The sequence below is a fragment of the Rhinolophus sinicus genome, chromosome 14 (genome assembly GCF_057876585.1).
Source record: "Rhinolophus sinicus isolate RSI-liver-muscle chromosome 14, RSI-T2T, whole genome shotgun sequence".
NCBI lineage: Eukaryota > Metazoa > Chordata > Mammalia > Chiroptera > Rhinolophidae > Rhinolophus > Rhinolophus sinicus.
Window position 1 is genome coordinate 63,155,200 of NC_142514.1, and position 25,685 is coordinate 63,180,884.

At 36.0% G+C, this 25,685-nt stretch overlaps 1 protein-coding gene across 2 annotated transcripts in view; it reads left to right on the forward strand.

Annotated features, from left to right (window-relative positions):
* The window catches only part of RPF1 (ribosome production factor 1 homolog), a 49,680-nt gene that overhangs the window by 20,844 nt on the left and 3,151 nt on the right, over window positions 1–25,685 (forward strand). The window contains exons 1-6 of one of the 2 annotated variants that reach the window (XM_019715229.2): window positions 11,674–11,920; window positions 13,352–13,408; window positions 15,345–15,425; window positions 24,017–24,112; window positions 24,698–24,851; window positions 25,102–25,139. In XM_019715229.2, the coding sequence (XP_019570788.2) occupies window positions 11,693–11,920; window positions 13,352–13,408; window positions 15,345–15,425; window positions 24,017–24,112; window positions 24,698–24,851; window positions 25,102–25,139 (654 nt within the window). In that variant the 5' untranslated portion in view covers window positions 11,674–11,692. Of the gene's footprint in view, window positions 1–11,673; window positions 11,921–13,351; window positions 13,409–15,344; window positions 15,426–24,016; window positions 24,113–24,697; window positions 24,852–25,101; window positions 25,140–25,685 lie in introns of those variants that run through there. The other variant, XM_019715228.3, reaches the window with a different exon arrangement.

The following is a 25,685-nucleotide window of genomic DNA, read 5'->3' on the forward strand; positions in this document are numbered from 1 at the left end:
GCAAAGCTCTTATTAGCAGTTCAAATATTAAACCTCCCTATGAATGGTTTCAATGTGAAATCTAACTCAGGTATTTGAAAACTATTTTATTCCTGAGAAAGAAATCTGGAAGAAAAATCAATAATTCTCCTGGCCTCTGACCAACAACTTTCAATTGTGTCAACCAAATAATTTTCAATTTATTACCTCACCTCAAGAAATCATAAAGATAATTCTTCCCTACCTCCTATAATTGGGAGCCCCTGAGGTAAGTCTCCCTAGTATAATTATAGTTATGGCAAACAAATACATTTTTTGCCTAAACTCATTTGTCCAAAATTGTGTCAACCTCTACCACCTCTGCAAAAAAAAAAAAAAAAAAAAAAAAAGCAAAAACAAGCATGGATTGAAATAGCAAAATAAAAAACAAATATTGCTGTTACATTTACTGCTCCAAATTTTATGCATCTGCCTCTTTTAAAGGATCTGCATTACACTTCAAGTGCTTTGTTCCTGAACATACACTACAGAATCAAGAAAAGAAAATCAGTATATGAGGTCTGACAATTAAGTTCATGAACTTGTCACTGTGCGCTTACATTGGAAGCATTATACAAGCGGTTCAGTAAGGTTTCATAACCTTGATGTATCAGTGTCTCACAGCTGTGTTCGTGTCCACATGTGGCGGTGTCTTGCTGAGTGGTGTTCATTATTGTTGTTGCATGTTTTTGTGTGCCATTACGAGAATGTCTAAGCTTGAATCAGAGCAATGAACAAACATTAAATTCTTTGTTAAACCTGGCAAGAGTGGAAGTGAAACTAAGGACATGTCAGTCCAAGTTTATGCGGATAATGCCATGAAGAAAACAACAGTGTACAAATGGATTAAATGTTTTTCTGTGGGAAGAGAACGCATCAATGATGAGGAGAAGTCAGGGTGGCCAGTAATGAGCAGAACTGACGGAAATATTGCAAAAATTCATCGAATTGTGCGTCAAAATCATCAGCTGACTGTGAGAAGCATAGCAGACCAAGTAAACATCAACAAAGAAACAGGAAAATCTTACCTGAAAATCTTGGCATGAGATAGGTGTGTGCAACAATGGTCCCTAAGGAGCTCACCAATGAACAAAAGCAAAGAAGAGTTGAAGTTTGCCAAGAGGTTTGGGAGAGGCGAGACGATGTTTTAGGCCGTGTTATCATGGGTAATGAAACATGGGTGTACCAATATGACCCTGAAACAAAGTGTCAAAGTGCACAATGGAAGTCAGACAATTCTCCATGACCAAAAATTTCCGTCAGTCTAAATCAGGAGTCAAAACAATGTTGCTAACCTTTTTTGATGTCAGAGGGATTTATTCATTATGAATTTGTACCAACTGGACAACCAGTTAACCAAGTTTACTATTTGGAAATGCTGAAAAGGCTGTGTGAAAAAGTTGGATGAAAACAACCTGATCTTTTTGCCGACAATTCATGGCTCTTGCATCACGACAATGCACCAGTTCACACAGCACTGTCTGTGAGGGAGTTTTTAGCCAGTAACTAACTGTATTGAAACACCCTCCCTACTCACCTGATCTGGCTTCTAGTGACTTCTTTCTTTACCCAAAGATAAAGGAAATATTGAAAGGAAGACATTTTGATGACATTCAGGACATCAAGGGTAATACGACAGCTCTGATGGCCATTCCAGAAAAAGAGTTCCAGAATTGTTTTGAAGGGTGAACTAGGCCCTGGCATGGGTGTATAGCTTCCCAAGGGGAGTACTTCAAAGGTGACCATAGTAATATTCAGCAATGAGGTATTTAGCACGTTTTCTAGGATGAGTTCGCGAACTTAATTGTCAGACCATATATGTAGATGTATGGGGTTGACTCACTTAACAATTTGCTGTATGTAATACGGATCTAAGGGCATGACACAGGATTAGTTGAAAAAGAAATGGCCTAAGAATTACAATTTGTAGTTTCCTCTGGGTGCTGTTTTTAATCTCTTTGAATTTCCATTTTCCTACTGGAAAAATGGTGATAATTTCTGCCTTGTATCTATTCATAGGAATTTTAGAAGGATTGAGATGATACATTGGAAACACTTTGAGAATCTCTGTTAGATGTATCATAATCCTTGTCATTTTTAAGTAGCTTTGGTTTTAGTTTACATAGATACTACCGAGGAAGATCAGAGATAAACTGTTTCTCCTATTAGGTTACTTCTATCAGAATTTCTCCACACATATCAACAGCCAGAGCAAGATAATATTTGTGATCCTTGATTACCTTAAGAAACAAAATACAATAAAACAAAAAGCATGAAAGAAGACTGGTAACTTTCTTTTCAGCCCAAAATTTATTTTAGAAATGTTAACTTCACCACGAACTATTCACCTCCAATCTTGAGTGTATCTCATATGGATGATTAAAATTTTTTATATTCTGCTTTCCACTGACAAATTCTGCATTTTGACAAGTTTTGATGAAGTCTATTCAATCTAGGAAATTTATGCAAACCTAACTTGAATAGTTGATTTTGACTTTATCCGCTTGAGTTCCCAGAACTGCCCTGATTAAATTTTAAACTATAATTACAGGTAGCATATTGAGTCAGTTGGTTAGTCAGAGAAATCTGAGCTCTGAATGCCTACTTCCTGCATTAAGTGCTCTGGAGGAGGCGGGGGTGGATGGGAACAGTCATGCATGAAATGATTTGAGGATTATTATTAAAACAACATATCACCAAGTGCAAAGTACTGAGTGGAAACTATATATAAAAGTTCAAGTAATGGAGAGTAAAGGAAGCACCTTTCCTGCTGTAATTGCCTGTCCTAGATATTTAGCAAATGTGTTTGTGACGATTAATAGATTTGTTGGCATCCCAGCAAATTAAACAATTTCGGTCTACCTACAAATAGGCAGGTGTAGAGCAGTTAATTTATTTTACTCGGTAATACTTCAACACCTTTGTTAAGTGACGGGTCAAGGAGAGATTTTTTTTAAAGAAATTTTTATTTTGGAATAAATTTAAATTTATGGAAATGTTGCAAAAATAATGCAGAGTTCCTATATACCCTCACCCAATTTCCCTTAATGGTAACATTTGACATTGCCATAGTACATTTTTCAAAACTAAGAACCAACATTGCTATATTACTATTAACTAAATGTTGAACATTATTCATATTTCATTTGTTTTCCACTAATGTCTTTTTTCTGTTTCAGGATTCAATCCATATGCCACATCGCACTTAGCAGAAAGAGGCTTTACTGTTTTACTGCTGATATTCAAAATTCAGCCATGTCTGGGCAATAAAAAGAATCGCTGTCAAAATAATAATGTGAGCAGTAATAAAAATGATTTGAGTCTCCAAGAGCCACCTGTCAGATTCTTAACTAACTTTTAGCAAAAAGCAAACATGATCTATAGCGAGTTATTAATCTTTTATTTACCTAAAGATGATGATTATATCAATACAAACTCTACCACCATTGCTAGAGTATTTTTTTTATGCGAACACTTTGATAAAACAGTTCTTTTGGTATCACCTAGTAGATACCAAAATTTTGGTAGGCCAAAATTTAGGTAGTAGGCCACCTAAATTTCCCTATATATAGACACGGGAAGAGGCCGATTTGGTTGCCAGTTCAGGAAGCTTGCCATAGACTCTAGAAAAACAAAAACCTTAAATAGTCTGCTTGTATGTATCAGAAAATAATGGATCGAGACCAGTGGGTCTCCAACTTGGGTGTGCATTAGATCAGCTGAAGGGCCTGTTAAAATAGATTTCTGAGTCCCATCCCCAGCGCCTCTGATTCAGATACTCTGAATCAGACAACTGCCCTTCTCACAAGTTCCTAGGGGATGTGGATGCTGCTGGACCTGGTACTACACTTTGAGAATCACTTTCATTGATATTGCTTGAAAGAAAAGTAAAGCCATTTTGTTCTCTCGAGGTATAATCATAGGTCTCTGGATTGATATGTTGCTTACCAGTGAGATAAAGAATCTATTAAACCTCATTCCAAGTCCGTGAAAGTTCTAAGTTAGAAAATAAAACAAATACATTAGTTTCCCACAATAGTTCTCACTAATCTGTCTTTCCTTCAAGCAATGCAACCATTTTTAAAATAGTAAAATGCTGTTTTTAAAAATATAACATTGTTATAAACAACCATAATTTTTGGCTCGAAACAAGGCCTCTGATTGATCAATAGAAATTAATAGGGATGAGGGATATAAGACATCTTCTTCAGAAGTGTTTCTTAAACTTTTTACAAAGGTATGACAATTAAGTTCATGAACTCATCCTAGAAAAAGTGCTACATACCTTATTGATGAATATCACTATGGTCACTTTTGAAGTACTCCCCTTGGGAAGCTATGCACCAATTCCAGCGCCTAATCCACCCTTCAAAGCAATTTGGGAACTCTTTTTCTGGAATGGCCATCAGAGCTGTCGTAGTATTACCCTTGATGTCCTGGATGTCATCAAAATGTCTTCCTTTCAATATTTCCTTTATCTTTGAGTTAAGAAAGAAGCCATTGGGGGCCAGATCAGGTAGGTAGAGTGAGTGTTCCAATAGAATTATTTGTTTACTGGCTAAAATCTCCCTCACTGACAGTGCCATGTGAGCTGGTACATTGTCGTGATGCACGAGCCATGAATTGTTCATGAAAAGTTCAGGTCGTCTAACTTTTTCACACAGCCTTTTCAGTACTTCCAATTAGTAAACTTGGTTAACTGGTTGGTTAGTTGGTACAAATATAATGAATAATCCCGCTGATATAAAAAAAAGGTTAGCAACATCGTTGCAACAAGTTCGCGAACTTAATTGTCAGATTGCCTGTGTGTTTATGAATCACCTAGCATCTTTCAGTTGGTCTCGGGTGGACCCCAAAACTGCATTTCTATCAAGCTTCCAGATGATGTCATTGTTGCTAGTCCATTGATCATATTTCAAGTAGCTCTATAGGCCTTTTGAAGGTTTTAGCAAATACAAGATGTTCTAGCATTTAGTGATCCCTAGAGAGCACTAGAACTTCCTAACATGTCTCCATCATAGAAACAATGCCTTTAACTAAGGCAAATTTTGGAATATAATAATCTATATCCTGAACTCTTGGCTTTAGAATACAGAAGGAAAAATTGTAGGGAACCAGAATCAACAAAATCTTCCTTGAGTCTACTGGAACAAGGTGGAAACTTGGAACCTGATCACTTACTAGGGATATTTTATCCCTAATCTCATAGGGACAAAATAGGGAGGATAAGAGTGTAAATCTAATTCTGTAGCTTAAGCCTATATCACTACTGTTAATGCTTATCTCACAAACACATCTTCAATTCTTCAGACTGTTCTTCCATCTTATTACCTTTCTTTCTCTCTCCTAGAGACCCCCTGGGCTCATGATGGAAATTTCAAGAAATCTACTGACTTGTTACTCCCCCTAAAAGTAGCTTAGCTTTATTTCATTGTTTTGTGCAGCCAAAGATCAACATTATTATATAAGTAAGACCTTATAATCTCCATTAGAGTGTAAAGGGATAAAAGGAATCTTTTATCTGTATTTCATCTGGTTGCTATAGGGGGAATAAAAGAAACCAGAAAAATTAAAAAGGTTTTTTGATTACCTCAAGGAGGAGAGGCTGTGAGAATGCATTCTTTTCTATAGTGTGTTGGAAAAGAAAAAAATCCTTAATCAGAATCACCAAATAGTGTAACTTTTACTTCCCAAGATGCTGCTGTAGGATCCATCACATGGTGGGTGGTGGCTTGCATCCTGCACAAACGAGTAGGGTAGAAGGACCCCACAATGCACCCCTCTAATTGCCTCTATAAGCAGACTCCCAGAATACATTCTGGCTTTACGATAAAGTTGCTCTTGCTAACTAATGGTGGCGGTGGAAAAGTAAGCCAATAATCAAGGGTCCACAACCGAAAAGCTAACAGGAAGATGGCTTGGCCTGAGAAATAGCCCTGGGAAGAGTACATGAACAAGAGGCCCTCATCACCCACAATTCCTCACTCTCCTAAACCCCTGCCTCCACCTCCTGCATTGCATTATGGACACTGCCATCAGTGACCCAAAGCCAAGGAAGCCTCTATTAAAAGTGAAAGTCAGAATTTCAGAAAACTTGTACTCATATCCACCACGGTAAGCTTGACAGCTTACCAGTGATTGAAGACTTTTCTGATGAGATTAGCAATGATTTTAAGAAATGTGATTTTTTGATATTATATAATGAAATGCGTCAATTTTGGAAGATATGCATAAGTCAGTGAACCATTATTTTCCAAATAGCCAATGAATGCATGATACCTGTGGGTAAAAGATCCATTCAAAATGCAAGACAGGCCAATAGATTTTAATGTAAGAGCTCATTGATATGATTTCACATTACACATTGCAACTAACCTTTAGGAACCTTACAACTTCTCAAATTTTGGTGTAATATCAAAGAATAGCCAGTTACCTAAAAAGCTCTTAAAGTACTCCTCCCTTTTTCAACTACATACCTATCTGAGGCCAGATATTCTTCATGTACTTCAACCAAAACGGTATGTCACAGGTTAAATGAAGAGGCAGATATAAATCCAGCTATCTTCTATTAAGCCAGATATAGATTTGCAAACCAGGTAAAATAATGTGATTCTGCTCATTAATTTTTTTTGTTTTGGAAGATATGGTCATCTTCATAAAGTATGTATCTTATCATTTAATAGGTTTATTGGTATTAATTTAAAATAAATACATACCTAATTTGTCCTCAATTTTAATTCATATATGGTAATACTGATAGATATAACTCACATAAACGAAAGCTCTTCGGGGTTTTAAGAGTGTATGGGGTTCTAAGAAAATAGTTTGAGGACTGCTGGTTTAAGCTAAGGATTATGCTTCATTACTTTTCATTTTAAATATTGTGTCTCTGATAATTGTATACAATGTTTGCCAGATGATATAGTATGTTTTATTTCATATAGTAATTCTTTGACTCTGGAAAATTAAAACATAAATATGAGGAACAATAGACAGTATTGGCTGAAAACAAAAAAATAACTAAATATTTGTGTCTCTGGCATTGGTGGTATAATCACCACACATGGGTTGATTTCTATGGAAAATATATTCTGAGCTACCAACAGGTGACTTACAAATATACCTACTCTGGCTCTTTGATGAAGACGCGAGGTGTAATTTTAAATTGGGTCTTGATTAAACAACCAGGTAGTGGCCATAGAACCGCTCACAATTTTTAGATTTGCTTTGGTCCTTGTTAGTCTCTTCCCACTGGAGTTCCTTGGGGGCACAGAATGGTTATTTTTTAACTGCTAGAGCCAGAGGATCCGGTATAAAGTATGACTTAATAAATATTAGTTGAATGAATGAATCAACAAAATAAATACTTAGACACACACAAGTCATTCCAGACTATTTATAGTATTTATGGTTCCTTCATAGTCAGAAACCCCAGCCAGAAGCAGCATACACCTTCCAAAGATATAAGTAAAAGTTCCTTTGATGAACTCAACCAGAAATCATTTCAGAAGATGGTACTTTAGTGAAACCAATTTGATTGTGGTATTGCTTTCCCTGGTCAAGTAAGAATCAGAAATGCATATCAATGGAGAAGAAACATGTGGAACTACATTCTCTGCAAATATTAGCAGGCAGAAAAAAATCCTGTTTATCAAAACAGCTCACCTATTGCTAGGGGTTAAGCTACTTGGAAAATATAGTGAGGTCTGTTCTTGCATCTTATACCATCATGGCCAAGTTTAGAGTGTACTTAAAAAAGTTAAATGCCTCAAAAACAATGATTAGAAATTATTCCAAAAAGACAATCTGAAGACTTATTTCTGGAAGCAAACATCGCGCTTCCTAATGTATTTCTGGTTTCTGGAAAGGCCATCCCATGCATTATGTCTATTTCACAGTGTGGCGTACATAGAGATGATGGTATTCACCACACAATGACTCTCCAGGTTTTCAATATCTGAAGTCTTCATATTTCAGTCACTCTAATTCGTTTTGGGGTAGAAAGGTGTGTGGCTCTAATATCTCTTCACAAAATTGGATTAATTCTATTCTTATTGACTTCAAGTTCTTTTGAAGGAAAGTTGACACTGTGAGAATTACTACTGACACTGTAAATCCCTGTGATAACTTTTCAACCAACTTCCTCTGTATAGCCTGGAAACAAACCTCATTAATCATTAGGATAACTTAAGGTACAGAATAAACAAAAAAGAAGAATTTCAAAATTCCATGAGATAAGTAGTTTAAGTGTCAAAAACAGCTCTTGGATACCAGTGAAATATCCACTGATGAGAGGCTAGTTATGTAATAGTTCTGTTGTTCTGTCAAAAGAAGATTCAGAGAGCTTTACTTGATATGAATCTTTTATTGAACAAGAAACAAAATGCTCACAAACAGGGAGACTTAAAGCTGAAAGCAGTTAGAAGCTCGGCTTTTAGCAGCTGTAGCTCAGTTACAAAGCATTAATAAAAGAGTACATTGTTTTTGTCATTGTGACTAGTCAGTAGAAACTTACAGTCTTTTTACTGTGTAAGCTTAGTTGTGTATAGCTGATTGGCTAGGAAGCTATAGGGTCACAATAACATGAAGAAAGCTTAAGTTTGTTTAAGGTCAGAGTCAGCATTTGGGGAAAACAAAACAGTTTAAGTTTTGGTCACATGACTATAATAAAGTTTCGTCTTTAGAAACTGTGTTCTCCATTTTGGTTTTCCTTTAATAGTTCTTACCTGTCCTAACTGTATGACATAATTCAAGCTCAGGAAGCATTCCTTTGCTTTGTGTTTTTCAAAGGGTTATATCACATTGCAAATAAAAAATCTTCCAAGACCAAAACTGGTATCCCTTATTCTCAAGCAGTGGATTAATATTTTTACCTTTGGAATTATTTCAGTAATTTAAAGAGCTTAAGTCATACTGTAAATTAGTAGGTCAAATTTTCCGAACAGAATGTTGGTCATATTTTTTGGTTCACTGAACTCATCTAGTGTCCCAAAGTTGGATTACAGGGTCTCCCAAATGTCAGAACTAAAACAAATAAGCAAAAAATGTTTATTAAGTATTAAAAATAAGTGCTTTACTTTACGAATGGGACTGAAAATACCAATGAAGCAATTAGTGAGAAAAAGCAAATGGATGAAATAGACCGTAAGTGAAGGAGCACTCTACACTGACCACTCACTATTCAATCCTCCACTAGATTGTTCCACTTCTGAACTGTAAGCTACTTGAGGGCAAACATGATGTCTTTTTTTTTCTCCACAATGTTTAGCATAGTCTTTTATACCTACAAGTAATAAAAACAGCTACTTAGTATTTGTTGGGTGTTTCTTTAGTATATATTATCTCAACAACTTATGTGGCAGTGTAATTAGCTCCAGTTTACAGATGAAGAAATTGAGGCTCACAGAGATTATGTGATCTAATTGAGATTTTATAGCATCTAAAGGACTGAGTCAAGATTTGAACACACTGTTTCCATCATATTCATTCACCCTATTAATTTATTGAGTACCATAAATTTGCTGAATTGATAATGGTTTTGTGACTTCTTCAGAAAAGGACTTTATTTGGATCATAGATATCCTTTCATTCAACTCACACAACTGTTATTACAAATAAGCCATAAAGAAAAAAAAGGAAGTCTCTATGTTAAACAGCTTACGGTCTCATTTATATAGCACTTCTGAATAAATTTAAGACAACTATCTAAATCCACTTCAGCATTGAGTTCTTGTGAGAAAACAATGTATTATGTGTAGGGAGATAAAATATTAAGTCTAGAAGAGATTTCCAAAATATTTTTTCAGCCTATATTTTTTAGATAAAGGTTGGTTTGTCTCCTCCTGCTTCCCTTCTTCCTCCTTTTACCCTCCTCCTCCTCGCTGCTTTTGATCTGATTATTCCTCTTTAAATAAACTATATAAAATTTTATGATTTATTGCAGTCAAACCCATATGTCAGTGGTTTTTAAGCTCAACACTATTTTTCCCTTTCTATTATATTGTAAAATTCAAATCTAGTTTTGGTTCTAAACATAATGGTTTCAGTTTTCTAATCAAAATTTTGGAGTAGGGGCTTGAAAACAGGTTTTGATGGGGCTTTATCCTGGAAGACCTAGTATTAATGTTTTTAATATTCTGTTTAAAACAACTTGAACAGGTGAGAAATGCAGTATGACCACCAAAATATTAGATTATCAGAACACTGTGTCAATACTGAAACATGCAATTTGAAATTAAGGCAACTTCTGGAAAATTAACTCCTAATAGTAAGGCAAAAGGAAGTCTTTTGTCTCTGTTTGGAGGGTATTTTCATAAAATTAAAATGAGAAATATAACAAAATTTAACCACTGGGGAAACACTTTCTTCACTTGGCTTCCATGACACTTCTATTTCCCCTTCTCATTCACCTTTACTAGATCCTCCTTTTCTCTCCAGCTCTCCACGTGGGGCTGCTCCTTCTACACGCCTATAATGGTTGAAATACTATCTCCATGCTGATGACTCCCAAGTTTTGATCTCTATCCCACACCTCTTTCTCCTGTTGCAGAATCATACATCCCAATTGACTACTTGAAATCAACAATCAGATGACTAATAAGTGTCTCAAACTTAACATTTCCAGAACTGAAATCTTGAGCCTACCCTTCAAATGTGCTCCACCTGAAGTCTGTCCCAGCTCAATCAATGGCAACTCCATCCTCCCACTCAGTTCACGTCTTGGAGTCATCTTTGACTCTTCTCTTTCTCTCCTGCCCTTCATTCAATCGTCAGGAACTTTCAAAAGAATCTGATCACTTCTCGCCACCTCCACTAGAAACACCCTGGTTCAAGACATTGTCATTCCTCCCGTCTTTTCGCTTTCTCTCCATATAGTCTGTTCTCAAAAGAAGAGTCCGAGTAATGCCTTTAAAATTTAAGTCAGGTCACGTTATTGCTTTTCTCAAATCCTCCAATAGATCTGCATCTCACATAAAATGAAAACCAAAGTCCTTACAAAACCCCACACAATCTGTCATTCCTAACCCCTTCCTCCTTACTCTCCTCCTTTCTCATCTGACTCCTGACCTTTGGTGTTTCCCGAACATGCCAGGCTTGCTATTGCCTAGGAGCTTTGGAGCTGTATGGTTCCTTTGCCTGGAGTTTTCCTCAGATTAGCAGCTCTTTCCCCAAATAACTGCATAGTTTACCCCATTATCGCCTTCCAATCTTTGCCCAGTGTAACTTTTCAACGAAGCCTACTCTGATTTCCTATTTAAAAGCCACAACATGCCCCTCTACCCTCTCTACTTTTATCCTGTTTCATTTTCTTCCATACCGTGTATTACTTTACAGCTCACCACACTGTTTACTTGTGAGCTCATTTAAGGTCTTTCTAGTAGAATGTAAACTCTATACAACAAAGATTGTTTTGTTCCAATGTTTTGAGGGCTCGGCACATAGGAAACGCTCAATAAAGGATTCCACGAATTCAACCTTGCACTACCCATACCGCTGGGCAACCCCCTTAATTTTCCTCAAACTTAAGTTTCAGCACCTTCTTAAACGACTACAGCTCTCGCGGCGCTCCGCATTTTTCTTTAAGACCTTCCCGCCCCGGAAGTAAAAGCCTAACAGAGAAGGTCAGAAAAGGGAGCTATTTCCGTTTCCGTACAGCTGCGAAGGAACAAACACCATGGCGGAGGCCGGGAATAAGAGCGGCGGCAGCAGAAAGAAAGGCCTGAAACGCAAAGCCGCTACCGAAGAACTTCAGGAGGCTGCAGTCGTTGAGGATGGGGCGACGGACAGCGGCGTCCAACCCCGGAAAGTGGCTGCCTTTCCTCCAGGCTTCAGCACTTCGGAGATTAAGAACAAACAGCGGCGACACTTAATGTTCACGCGGTGGAAGCAGCAGCAGCGGAAGGTATGAGAGGGGCGGGAGCGGCAGGGTGCGTGCGCACTGTGCTTAGCTCGTGGGAAGTGGGGCGGGGGGGGGCGGGTTGCACATGCGTGGTCACCCCTGCCTGGGGTCCCGGGCGGTGGTGATTAATCCGGGAGGCTTGAGGCGGAGGCTCGTTTATCTGCATCCACTCTCCTTGCTTTTTGCCTAAGCCTCAAGGATTCCCTTCCTTACCAAGCTCTTAGCTGGGGTTCCTCGGCTGAGAATGAAAGCAAGAAGTCGTGCTTTCTTAGTAGTGAAAATTACTCCCTCCTAACCGTCTCTCCACTTAGTCGGGTCCACCTAGCACTGATTAATTCCTAGAATCTGTAATACAGGCAATGTATAAATCCAAAGTGATGCTTCTGTGATTCCTGCAGCAGGTCTTACCGAGATTAGTACTGTAAGGTTACTAGTCATTGTATTTTCTCCTTACGGCGTTATCCCGGTACTGTTCTGGGAGGTAAACTAGAAGACACACACACACCCCCACACACTCACACTCAAAACCCCTAGGTCACAGCGCTTATTTGTGGTTAAATTGCAGTTGGAAGTAAGCATTGGCTTATTCTTAACCATCGTAAAAGTTCACACACATAATAAATACTCTTACATCCCTGCCTCTTACTAGTCTTTTTGAGGCCCTATACTGAGTTATTCATCTTAAGTGCCAAAGTGCTATTGGAGTACATGGAGCATCTAACCATTTGTGGTGTGTGAGTGTGGGGGAAGGGTGTCCTAGAAGACTTCTTGAGACTATAATTTCTCATCTGAGACCTGATGGATTATGAGTTTTATAAGCACTGGGGGAAATATTTTCTCTTTGATCAATCAAGCATTCTGTTCAGAAGTCTCCAGAAGATACACATTTACAATACAAACACTCCTAACTCACCTTGCAAGTTCTTAATAATTGTAAAAGCATATTTTGATTATAAAATATATGGATAACTAGTGATGGTTTTTTGGAAGCAACCTGAAAACCCATCTCCCATTCCCATTTATTTTTAGTACTTTCCAAGAGAAGCAACCAACACAGCTATGGTTTTCTTTAGGACACAACTTGTTAGGAATGTAAAACAATACAACAAAAACTTGTTTAGATGTACATTTTGCACATTTCACTTAATTTAAGGTTTTACAGTAAAAGATAAAGTTGATGATATTTTAAATATTCAGACTTGACCATTTTTATTTTTTTGAAGGAGCAAGACCTTTGTTGATATCTTAGTGATTGGCCAGTTCATTTGTTTTACAATAATTTAAGTATGAAAACCTCTGTCAACCTATTTATTTTAATACATTACAAAGACTGCTCAGTGTAAGTATTCATAGTATTGGTAATTTGTGGTTTCAGTATGTGTGCTATAACTAGTGGTTTCTCAATATTGTTCTTTTTTTTTTTAAACCCTTTAGGAAAAGTTGGCAGCTAAGAAAAAACTTAAAAAAGAAAGAGAGGCCCTTGGTGATAAGGTAAATAAAATTTAGCCATCTGCTTTCTAATATTCAGGAATGCTCCCTGATACTTATGTTGAATGACTTGCTCTTAAAATTTATTATGAAATATTTCAGATGTATAAAAATAGCATAACAAACTCCTTTCCTCCCTTTTACCCAACCTAAGAAAAAATGCATTAGCATATAATGTTCAAAGTCCCTCGTGTGCTTCCAGATTGCTTTTCTCTCCAAAGATAACCACTCATGAATTTGTCCTTTATTGTTCCCATGCACTTCTTTATTACCTGTAATATGCATGTTTGTGTCCCTGAACAGTAAACACAATGGTGATGTTTTGCATGTTTTTAAAATTTCACATAAATGGTATGTGTACTTCAACTTGCTTATTTTACTTAACTTTTATGTGTTCAAGAGGCAGAGACACATCTCCCTGACTTTGGAAATGGGCAAGCTCCCTAGGATAGGTCTGTAGCTGGAGTTCTTAGGACTTGAAGCAAAGGCTCTTTGTCAGGCCAGGCTAGGGAAAGGCAGGACAGAGGCTCTTGTGTAGTAGGGTTGGGTATGTAAGAATGAGAACTGACACAGTGTGAATCTGAAGAGTGAGAGTGGGGGGTGGAAGGAAGGTGAGATACCTGTTATGGCAAAGAAGAGAGCAGAGAAAATGCATCAAAACAAGATTTGGCTATTTTTCTGGTATTGACCAGAAGTAAAATCTTTCTATTGAAAATTTTAAAAAGTACTAAATACTTCCATATTATTGCACAACTAAGTTATTTTCATTTCATTTCACTTTATTTATAGTTCTGGGTTATGATTTATACTTGCAAAATTTTGAAAACAACTCTTCCCCACTCCTGTCTCTTAAGAGGCGATACCAACTAAGTGTTTTTGAAGAAGGGAAAAATATAAAGACTGTATACAAATGAAACACTCTGCTTTTTCATGCATTCTTTTACTAGTATTAGGTTAAATAACATGTAGTTGCTAATAGTAGACGATTTTGACCTGTAAAATTCTATCAAGCAATATTAGTCTCTTTTTAACTCTCAGTAATCAGTCAATTACAGCAAATAGATATTATTTTGATCAGCAAATAGCTGATCATCATTTGAAAATATCACCATTCTTGTTTTTTGGACTGAAAGATGACTTCCTAGAACTAACTCCTTCAAAAAATTATTTATAACTTAATATTTATTTCATAGAGGAATGAAAAATAAAATCCTGAATAGCTGATCAGCTCGTATTTTGTCATATCTCTGCTAGTGTACACATATTTTGAATTCATTTTAGTGTATACTTACAGTTCTGTTCCTGCTCCGTTTCATTCACACAGTTTTTGGGTCAAAGCTGAGTATGCGTGATTGCTGGTTCTCACAGTATCCCATTAGGTTGAAGTGCCATAGTCACTACGCTGTTGGACATTTGCCCTGTTTGCTGCTCATTTCTACTAACAATAGTGATACTACATATTTCTTTATGTAAATTGCTCCCCCCTTTCCTTCCTTACTGTAGATCTCCCAAACTAGAATTACTAGTTCAGCAGACAGAAACAGATTTGTAGCTATTAAATATTTCTGAATAGCTTTCTGGAAGTATTGGAACAAAGCTACATGTATTTGTACTTACGTAATTTTTTCCATTTTGTTTGATATTTTTCTTAGTGGATAGTTATTTTGATCTCAATTTCTTCTCTCTGTTACGTCTGTCTAGTTTTAAGCCATTTTATCAAATGTTGGCAGTTCTTGCAGTATGTGTATGTTTCTGCTTAGAGTGTTAAAAAAAAAAGCCTTTTACTCAGTAGTGTTAGGATTGATGGAGCAGTGGATTGAAATGAGGAACAGATTGAGTTTTGAGATTGTTTGCAGATTTCTATTGTTCTTCCCTAAATATAATGCAAAATTATTTATGTAAAATGCTTCTACAACTTAACCTTTTTTCTTTTATTTAGGCTCCACCAAAACCTATACCCAAGACCATTGACAACCAGCGAGTGTATGATGAAACCACAGTAGACCCTAATGATGAAGAGGTAATGTTAGAAGTCTTAAATAAATTTGGATGACCACACTTGAGAAATGATCTATTCATATGTTGATCTTTAACTTAAAGTACTGGCTGTTGAATTTGTATTATGGACTGATTCAGCTATAATGTTGGCATATTATGTTATTTGCTATAGAAAAAGTCAGTGATTTCTTTTTCTAGAAATGTATTATATTTATGCCTAGGTAAACTTTCTATCATTTAATCTCTGTGTAGTACTGGTTTTATATCATTTCAAAAGCACTTCTCATATATAGAATTTTGTAGTATTTGTTAAGACATTTTGATGCCTAAGGACAATATTTGATGGTATTTTTTTGTGTCCTCATAAAACTGGACTTCAAAATAATCTAATTTTCACATTTTCCCTTTAAGTACTTTGTAAGCATACAATGAGAGAATCAACATTTTAAAAACTTTGTATATGTTTTTTAAATTTTTATACAGGAAACTTGGTTTTGTTACGTTTACTTTCAAACAATGCTGCTATCAACATTCTTTCATGTCTCTCCTGGTATAGTCATTCATTCATTGTGTCTTTCACAAAATGTTTATTGAATGTGTATTATGTATTGAGATCTTTTTTAGGAGCTTGGGATCCATCAGTGCACAAAACACTCTCACACAAATGCACACAAAATTTCTGCCCACCCAGTGCTTACATTCTAGGAAGAGAGACAAACAATGAACATAATAAAATAAATAATTTATTATATGTTAGCAGATGATGGGTTACTAGAGTTAACAAATAGGTAAAGGAGATTCAGGATTACCTGGAGTAGAGTTTGCAGTTTTATATATAGGCGCTTGTGTGTGTATGTACATTCTATTTTGACATAATTTCAGACTTAATAGAAAAATAGGAATTCATATATACCTTTCACCCAGATTTCCTAAATGTTAAACTGTGCTACACTTGCCTTTCATTTGTATTCTGTCTGAAAGGCTTGAGAGTAAGTGGCAAACATGAAGGAAGCCCCTTTTACCTATAAACACGTGTGTTTTTAAAATAAATACAGTATAGTTATCAAAATCAGACAGTTAACACTGATATACATTATCTTTACAGCTTATTCCGATGTCATCAGTTATTCCAATGATGTCATTGTTTAGCAAAAGAAAAATCCAAGCTCATGCATTATAATGACTCTTTAGCCTCCTTTAATTTGGAACAGCTCCTCAGACGTCCTTTACTTTGAATGACATTGACATTTTTGAAGAGTACCCACTAGATATTTTTATAGAATGTCACTAAGTATGAGTTGGATGTTTGCTCATGATTATATTCAATTTACGTACTTTTGACTGATGTTCTTTATAGCGCCTCTTATTCGGAGTCAGATTTGTTGGTTTTCCTGTTATTGGTTATGTTAACTTTCATCACTTGATTAAAGTATCTGCCAGGTTTCTGCATTATAGCTGTATTTTTCCCTTTATAATTAATTAATAAGTATTGGGATACGTTGAGATTATATAAATATGTATTTGTTACTTTTCAAACTTTCACTCAAGATTTTGCAATTACAAATAATTTTTTCTAGTCTGATAGGTGAGAAATTGTATCTCAGTATAGTTTTTTTTGTTTTTTTTTTAAGATTGTATTGAGGAAGGGGAACAGGACTTTATTGGGGAACAGTGTGTACTTCCAGGCCTTTTCTTCCCAAGTCAAGTTGTTGTCCTTTCAATCTCAGTTGTGGAGGGTGCCGTTCAGCTTCAAGTTGTTGTCCTTTCAGTCTTAGTTGTGGAGGGCGCAGCTCAGCTCCCGGTCCAGTTGCCGTTGCTAGTTGCAGGGGGCACAGCCCACCATCCCTTGCGGGAGTCTAACCGGTGGTTGAGAGGACGCGCTCCAACCAACAACTGAGCCATCCGGGAGGCAGCTCAGCTCAAGGTGCCATGTTCAATCTTAGTTGCAGGGGGCGGAGCCCACCATCCCTTAAACGGGACTCGAGGAATTGAACTGGCAACCTTGTGGTTGAGAGCCCACTGGCCCATGTGGGAATCGAACCAGCAGCCTTCGGAGTTAGGAGCATGGAGCTCCAACCGCCGGAGCCACCAGGCCGGCCCCCTCAGTATAGTTTTAATTTGCAGTTCTCTTGTTATGAATGGGGTTGAACATCTTTCTTTTTCACCAATTATTAGTTCATGCCCATTTTTGTTGGTTAGGGTTGCAATTTCATAATACAGTGTTCAGGGTAGTCTTCATTGAGAAGAGCTTTTAGCAAAGACTTGAAGGATGATAAAGAAATTAGCCATCTTTGGGTAAAATGTGCCCTAGGATGGGGCAACAGCCAGGGCAAAAGCTCTAAGGCAGGAGCATGCTCAGCATGTTTTTGAGGAACAGCAGAGAATCAGCATGCTGAGATAATATGAGCAAGGGGGGAGAATTGTAGAAGAGGTGCCAGAAAGGTGTGGAAAAGGGGAGAGGCCAGATCAGTGACTTTGTTGGCTATTGTGAGGACATTGGTGTTTCCACTTAGTGAAATGAGCCATTGATGGTTTTGAACAGAGGAATGATGTGATTGGACTTAATTTTCTAAAGTAATTGATTGCTGTACTGAGTATTATTAAGGAAGTAAACAGACTAGTTAGGAAGCTACTGAAGTAATCCAGGAAAGCATGACGCTGATGACTCGGACAAGAACGGTTACAATGAGTGTTGAGAATTGATGGGATTGAGTTGGTTTTTGTTTGTTTGTTTTTTTTGTTTTCTGGGTATATTTTGAAATTAGAGCTACTAGAATTTCTTGATAGATTGCATGTGGGGTGTGACAGACGATCCGAAGATGATATTGAGTTTTTTAGCCTCAGCAATTAGAAGGATGGAATTGTCATTGAGGAGATATGGAAGAGGTCTTGACTGGAGATAAATTGGGGATCATAGGCATATAGAGGCTACATATATGTAAAAGATTCCCTAAATATTTGCCTAGGGGAGAATTTGTTGGGTCATGGGGTGTGTAAATGTTCAACTTTACATGATAGCGTCAAATGTTTTGCAAAGTAGTGTGGTATCATTTTGTACACTCATAAGAACTGTTCCTGGTCATCCACATTCTGACCAATGCTTGGTATATTCAGACTAGTGATAAAGGGCTAACTCATTTTGGTTTGAGTTTGCATTTCCCTGATTCTTAATGTGGTTGAGCATCTTTTCATATATGTGCTGTGTTTTCAATAGAGATATGCCATCTTACGTCTTTTGCCCAATTTTCTATCCTGTAGATTATTTTACTGATTTGTAGAACTTCCCTTTGTAATTTGGATACTAATGCTTTATATGTGTTACAAGTATCTTCCAATTTGTAGATCCTCTTTGCACTTTCTTTGTATGCCTTTTGATGAACAAAAGTCCTTACGATAGTTGGGTTTTTTAATTTTTTAATATTTAATGCTTTTTGTCATATTTGAGAAATCTTTATCCTTTGATCATATATTCTCATTTTTTTCCTAAAAGAATTGAAGTGTTGCCCTTCACATTTACATAATCATCAGGAGTTGATTTTTCTGTTTGGTGAGAGAAAGGAAACCAATTTCTTTCTTCCCCTGTCCTCTTTCCCCACTGTATACAGAGGGTGCAAAAAAAATGTATACACATTTTAAGAAAGGAAAAAACTATTAAAATTGTAATATTCAATATATACGGTAACAAAGATGAATACAAGTCAAGTTTGACGTCTGCAATTACAGGAGGTGCTCAAAGTGGTTACCATCAGGTCCACACACCTCTGATTACAGCGAACTACTGCTTGACTGACGTTGACCAAAGTGTCCACTTGTATCGTTGTGCATATCATTTCAATTTCTTCCTGAAGTACTGCCAGTGTAGCTGGTTTTCTATTGTACACCACATCCTTTAAGGCCCCCATAGGTAGAAGTCAAGGGGTGTTAAGTCAGGAGAACGTTCTCGAGTTTCAAACACCACTTCAAAATGGTGTTGCACTCCTCAAACGACAACCGTGCTTCCATCATTTTCTTTGACTGTCCTGCCTGTCACATTCATTTGATTAACACCATCTTTTGAGCAAACATCATACTACAGATTGTTGTCGTAATTCAATTCAACTTCGAAAAGTAATACATAGATAACATCTCTTATAATATGTATACATTTTTTTGGCATCCCTGGTTTAACCAGTTTGCCCAGCACCATTTTTGGAGTAGTGCAACCTTTCCCCAAAGTGAATTGTAATGCTGTGTCGTATATCAAATATCCATAAATGCTTGGCTTTTTCTGGGCTTTCTATTTGCTTGGTGAATTTGTCACTGTATCACTTTAATTATTTAGCTTCATGGTAAGTTTTGATATCTGTTAGAGCAACATGCCCCACCCAACCCCCATCCCCAAATGCCTATCTTTAGAAGTGTTCTTTTTCCTGCACTTTTGGTCTTCCATATAGAATTATATAAATTGCACCCCCAAATCAGGTTTGGGGGTCTCTGTATATATTGTTTTTATTTAGGTTGTCTTTAAATGCTGAAAATGTATTTCAGTGAATTTCATAATTTTCTTCATATAAATTTTACACATAAATTTGTTAGCTCTATTCCTGGTTATCTTAGGTTTTTTCTTGTTAGTGTAAATCACAACTCTGAAAATTGTTTTATTTGATTTATAAAAATGCAATTGATTTTTGGATAGTGATCTTCTAACCACTTTACCAAATTCATTTATTTCTAATTATTTGTCTGAATATTGTTTTCATGTTTAGATAAATCATTTCTGCAAGTGTTTTTTCTTCCAATCCATTGTTTGTTTTTATTCTCACTTTGTGCTGACTAGAATGTACAGCATAATGTCAAATAAATAGGAAAAGCAATAGTGCCATCCTGATTTTAAAGAGAGTGCCTCTAATGTGTCATCACTAATATTTGTGTCATTAATGGTATATTCCTTATGCCTTAAGGAAATTCAATTTATTTTTTTTTTTTGCTGGGTTTTGCTTGTTTTATCATGAATGAATGTAGAATGTTATCAGATGCTTTTTCCGCCAATGATGAGATGAGTGTACAGGTTTTCTCCTTTGTTGCATTAGCACAGTAAATGAAATAGATTTTCTAATGTTAAACCTCTTTGCATTCTTGGGATAAGTCCAGTTTAGGTATGATGTTTTATCTTTTTTTATATATTGTTTTTGTTTGTTAATACTTTTGCTAAGAGATACACATCTATATTCATGAGTGAGTCTTCAGTAATGTCCCCTTTTCATTCCTAATATTATTTATTTGGGCTTTTCACCAATGGTATATCTCTTTTGATATTCTTTTTAAACTACTTGTTTTTCTTTGATCTTCTCTATTGAATCTTTGTTTTCTAATTCATTTGTATCTCCCTTTATTGTTTCTTTCTACACTCTGAGTTTGTTCTGTTTTTATTTATTTGATTTTTCATCTTCTAATATATGAGCAGTTAAGGCCACAAAATTCCCTCTAAGTACCACTTTTGGTATATCCCACAAATGTTAAAAAGATGTTTACTTTCATTATTGTTCAAATCTTAGCATCTCTCTTAATAGAGTTGTTGATTTATTCTTGTAATTTAATTAGTTTTTTGCTTGATGTATTTTTATTTAATTAGTTTTCCCCCTGCTTACTTAGGGTTTCATTTGCTCTTCTTTTCCTAGCTTCTAAAGATGAAAGCTTAGATTATTGATTTTATACTTATTTCTATTATAAGCATATATAGCTCTGGTTTTTCCCGAGCACTGCTTTAGCCACATTCCATAAATTTTAATAGCTTTTTTCATTTCCATTCTGTTCAAAGTATGTTCTAATTTCTCTTGATTTCTTCTTTGGCTTGTTTATTTTTAAAATGTGTAATTTCCAAATATTTGAGGATTTTCCAGATTTCTTTCTGCTGTTGATTTCTAATTTAATTTTCATTGTGGTTGTGGAACATACTTTCAGTCCTTTTTAATTAAAGAGACTGTTTTATGTCCTAGCCTATGATCTGCTCTGGAGAATGCTCTGTCATATGCATTCTGCTATTTTAAGGTGGTTATAAAAGTTGTTTCAAGTTGACTATGTTGTGTCTTTTATTCTTGCTAAATGCCTGTGTACTATCCGTTACTGAGAGAGGAGTATTGAACTCTCCAGCTATAACTGTTGAATCGTTCATTTCTTCCATTTCTTTTAGTTTTGCTTCATGTCATTTTGGGGGTTTTTATGTGCATATACATTTATGATTATATATATATCTTCTTGGTATAATATTTTTCCATGTTTTTACTTTCAACCAATTTGTGTCTTTGAGTTTAAAGTGTCACTTACAGAGAGTGTACAGTTGGATATTGCTTTTTTATTCAGTCTGACAAACTTTATTAATTTTTATGTAGATTTAACATCTGCCATTTTGCTTTTTTTCACAACATACTTTATACCTTTATTTTTATTGTTCCTCCTTGACTGCTTCCTTTTTTATTAAACAAATATTTTTAATATGCTATTTTAATTGTTGATCTTTTGAGCTATAGTTCTTTTTTTAGTGGTTGTTCTAGGAATTACAACATGCATTTTTATCACAGTCTGCTTCAAGAAAATACACAATTCTGGTAAAATACAATAAGTTTGTACTAGTGTAGCTTCATTTCCTCCACTATTATTCGTGCTGTTATTGTCATATGTACCACTTCTGTTTATGTTGTAAATCCAGTGTTGTAATAACTGCTTTAAACAGTCTGTTATTTTTTAAAGAAATTAGGAGTGCACACACACACACACACACATACACACAGTCTTATGTGTTTACCTTCATATTTACCATTTCTTTCTTTCCTCTAGATTCAGGTTACTATGTAGTGTCATTTTCTTTCAACTTGTAGGATTTCCTTAAGTCTTTCTTTTTATAGTAGGTTTAATAGCTCATTATCTCAGTTTTTGTTTATCTGAAAAATACGTGCTTATTTTGCCTTCATTTATGAAAGACAGTTTTGTAGGATACAGAATTCTTAGCTGATATAAAATTCGTTTGTTTTTTTAGTATTTGAACAGATTCCATTGTATTTTGACATGTATTATTTCTGATAAGAAAGTAGCCATTAATCATTACTGTTCCGCTGTACATGATTCATTTTTCTTTTTTCACAATTTTCTCCGATTTTGGCTTTTAGCTTAAACTGCTGAAAGTTAAACTCTCTGATATGTTTAAGTATCATTTCTTTTTATCCTACTTGGTGTTGCTTGGGCTTGGAGAACCAAGTTAGAGTTTTTCATCAAATTTGGGGAATTTTCGGCCATATTTCTTCAAATATTTTTTTTTCGCCCTGTTCTCACCTCCCTCTCTGGGACTCCCCTTTCACACATTGCTGAAATAATTAACATTGTCCTACAAATTTCTCCAGCTCCGCTCCTTTTTCTGTGATTGACTTCTGTTATTCAGATTGGATATTATTCTTTTTTCTAGTTCATTGATTTTTCTGCCATCTCCGAAGTGCTAGTAAGTCCGTATTTTCAACTCCTTGAATATTATTATTATAGTTACTTTGAAATTTTCACTAAATTTCAACCTCTGGGCCCAAAGTCAATTTTTATAGACTGCTTTTTTCCCTTATTATAGGTCATATTTTCCTGTTTCTTTACATATCTGATTTTTTGGTTGAAAACTGGACATAATAGACAACATATTGCAGTAACTCAGGATTGTTTTATTTTTAAGGGTTATTGGTGTTTTTTGTTGTTGTGCTAGTAATTTGCCTAGAATTGTAATCTGTCTTCCTGACAGTAGCACTGTCTCTACGCGGTTTTTTGTTGTTGTTTTTTTAAAACTCTCTCCCTAGGGATTTCTCCTGTTTGTGTGGCTTATTGGCCTGCCAGTGATTTGAATAGAGGTTAAGATACCTTGAGCCACTAAGACATACATAGCTTCTGCCAGCTAAGCTGTGTGTGGGTTAAGGAACGTATTCAAAGTTGCAACCAGTTTTTATGTCTCCCTTGCCTTTCATGTGTGCTGGATTCCTTCCCAAGTCTCTTGCAGCTGTCAGCCAAGGAGTTGTGGAGAGATTATGTAAGCCTTTCCATGGCTCTTTCCCTTCCAGAGCTCTCCTTTAAATTTCTGGCTCCTTCATATTTCCACACCTACCCTCAACTGAGCTTGTAACCTTGGACTGGCCAAGCTAGGGTTTTCACACACACATACACATACACCCTGACCCCCTCCCCGCCCCCCCGAATTGAGTCCACCACCTCTGGATTCAAGATTGCTGGTTCTTGCCTACTATCAGACTTGAAGTAGGTAAAGTTACTATTTTCACCAACCAAGTTGATGGGGGAAATGGAATAGCTCTAGCTGAGATTCCTGATACTCTTGGCTAGAGCTACAGCCATTTTTCAAGAATAAATGCATTTCAGTTTATGTCCTGAAATTGTTTTTGACAATTTTTTCCAGTTTTATTGTATTCTATAGAAAGGAAAACAGCCAACTTCTTCATGATGCCATTAACTTAAGTCCCTCCTAGGCCTTCTTTAAATCTCCTACCAGCTAGGTAATCAGTAGCTGGTAGATCATAGAATCCTTCTAGAACTACTTTAAAAATCCTGGCACAGTAGCATATTCGATGTAAAATTATCTCTTTCTGTTCTTAGGTTGCTTATGATGAAGCTACAGATGAATTTGCTTCTTACTTCAACAGACAAACTTCTCCCAAGATTCTCATCACAACCTCAGATAGACCTCATGGGGTAATAAATATATTAATTAGTATAATTCTTGAATTCTTAATTTTCTTTTATTTCTTATAATATTTAAAGGAACTCTATTCAGAAGAGTTAAATTATTACTAATTGCCTTAGATGATGCCTGTAAATAAGCTAAGTAAAATGTAATAATGGTGATGCAATGTAGGTTCACTATGCATGATTCTTCAGGATAGGGTTTCTCAACCTCAATACTATTAACATTTTAGGCTGATAATTTTTTGTTATGGGGTTGTCCTGCTCAATATAGAATGTTTAGTGAGTATCCCTAGCCTCTGTCCACTAGATACAGTACCAGCCATCCCCTGCCCCCAGTCATAATCACCAAAAATGTTTCCAGACATTGCCAAAGGTCTCCTGGTGGAGCAGAATCACCCCCAGTTGAGAACCACTGCTTTTAGGATTATCATCCTTTGGTAAAGGATGAAACACTATTCAGATTTGATTCTTTCCCTAGCCTTGCTCTCTCTTAACAACATTATCTTATAATAATCATTACTCTTTTCCTTATAAATATGTATCACGTGAGATTTTTATTTTCACTTTGAGGGTTTTTATTTTGTTTTACAGAGAACAGTACGACTCTGTGAACAGCTCTCCACAGTTATACCAAACTCACATGTTTATTACAGAAGAGGACTGGCTCTGAAAAAAATTATTCCACAGTGCATCGCAAGAGATTTCACGGATCTGATCGTTATTAATGAAGATCGTAAAACACCAAGTATCCTTTGTTTTTTAAAGGACTCCTATTTTGCATGGTTTAAGAGATGAGCAATAACATAAGCCTTTTTGTACAGTGCAGGTACTTAGGAATTGATGTTTGGATTTTGTAGTTTGCTTTCGACACAAATCATAATTTAGTAGGAATGTTTTAGAAAGGATTCAAGCCTTGATTTAGTTTGTAAGAAATCACCTTTACCTCTCTTAACCCCCTTAAGATTTTATGATTTCTCAATGTGTAAATGATGCAGAAATACTTCTAGCTGTGCCTCATGAAGTTGAACTTGTGGTGAGTCTTTGGGAAATAAAGCAAAGAATTCTAATGTTTACTGCTAATCTGCTATGTGGACGGCACTAATATCTGTCAGAAACAGATTTGTCTTCTACGAGCTAAGATTAATTGAGAAGAATTTACACGACTATAACTCAAATAAATGACAAGTGCTATAGTAACAGTAAGATCTGAGATTTAGAGCTTAATATTGACTGTAAAAAGAGGTAACATTTGAAGTGGGCCTTAATGGATGAGTAAAATATTGCAGGTATTTGAAATAGCTCAGGCAAAAAATACGTAAGATTAACGTGTGTGGTGTATGAGAGATGGTGGTCAGTGCCTATCAGTTAGGAAACAGCATAGGGAGACATTAAGGGAAGACAGGTTAGAAATGGTAGTTTGGAGCTACATGAGTGCCATACTGATGTCTATTCTGTAGGTGAGTCTGTGGTAAGAGTGGCTTGAAATTAATTATAGCTGTTAAGACTCAAAAATTAGATATCTAGTTTTTCACTTAGCACATGAGAAACTGGTACAGATATAATGACACAGCCAAGTCCC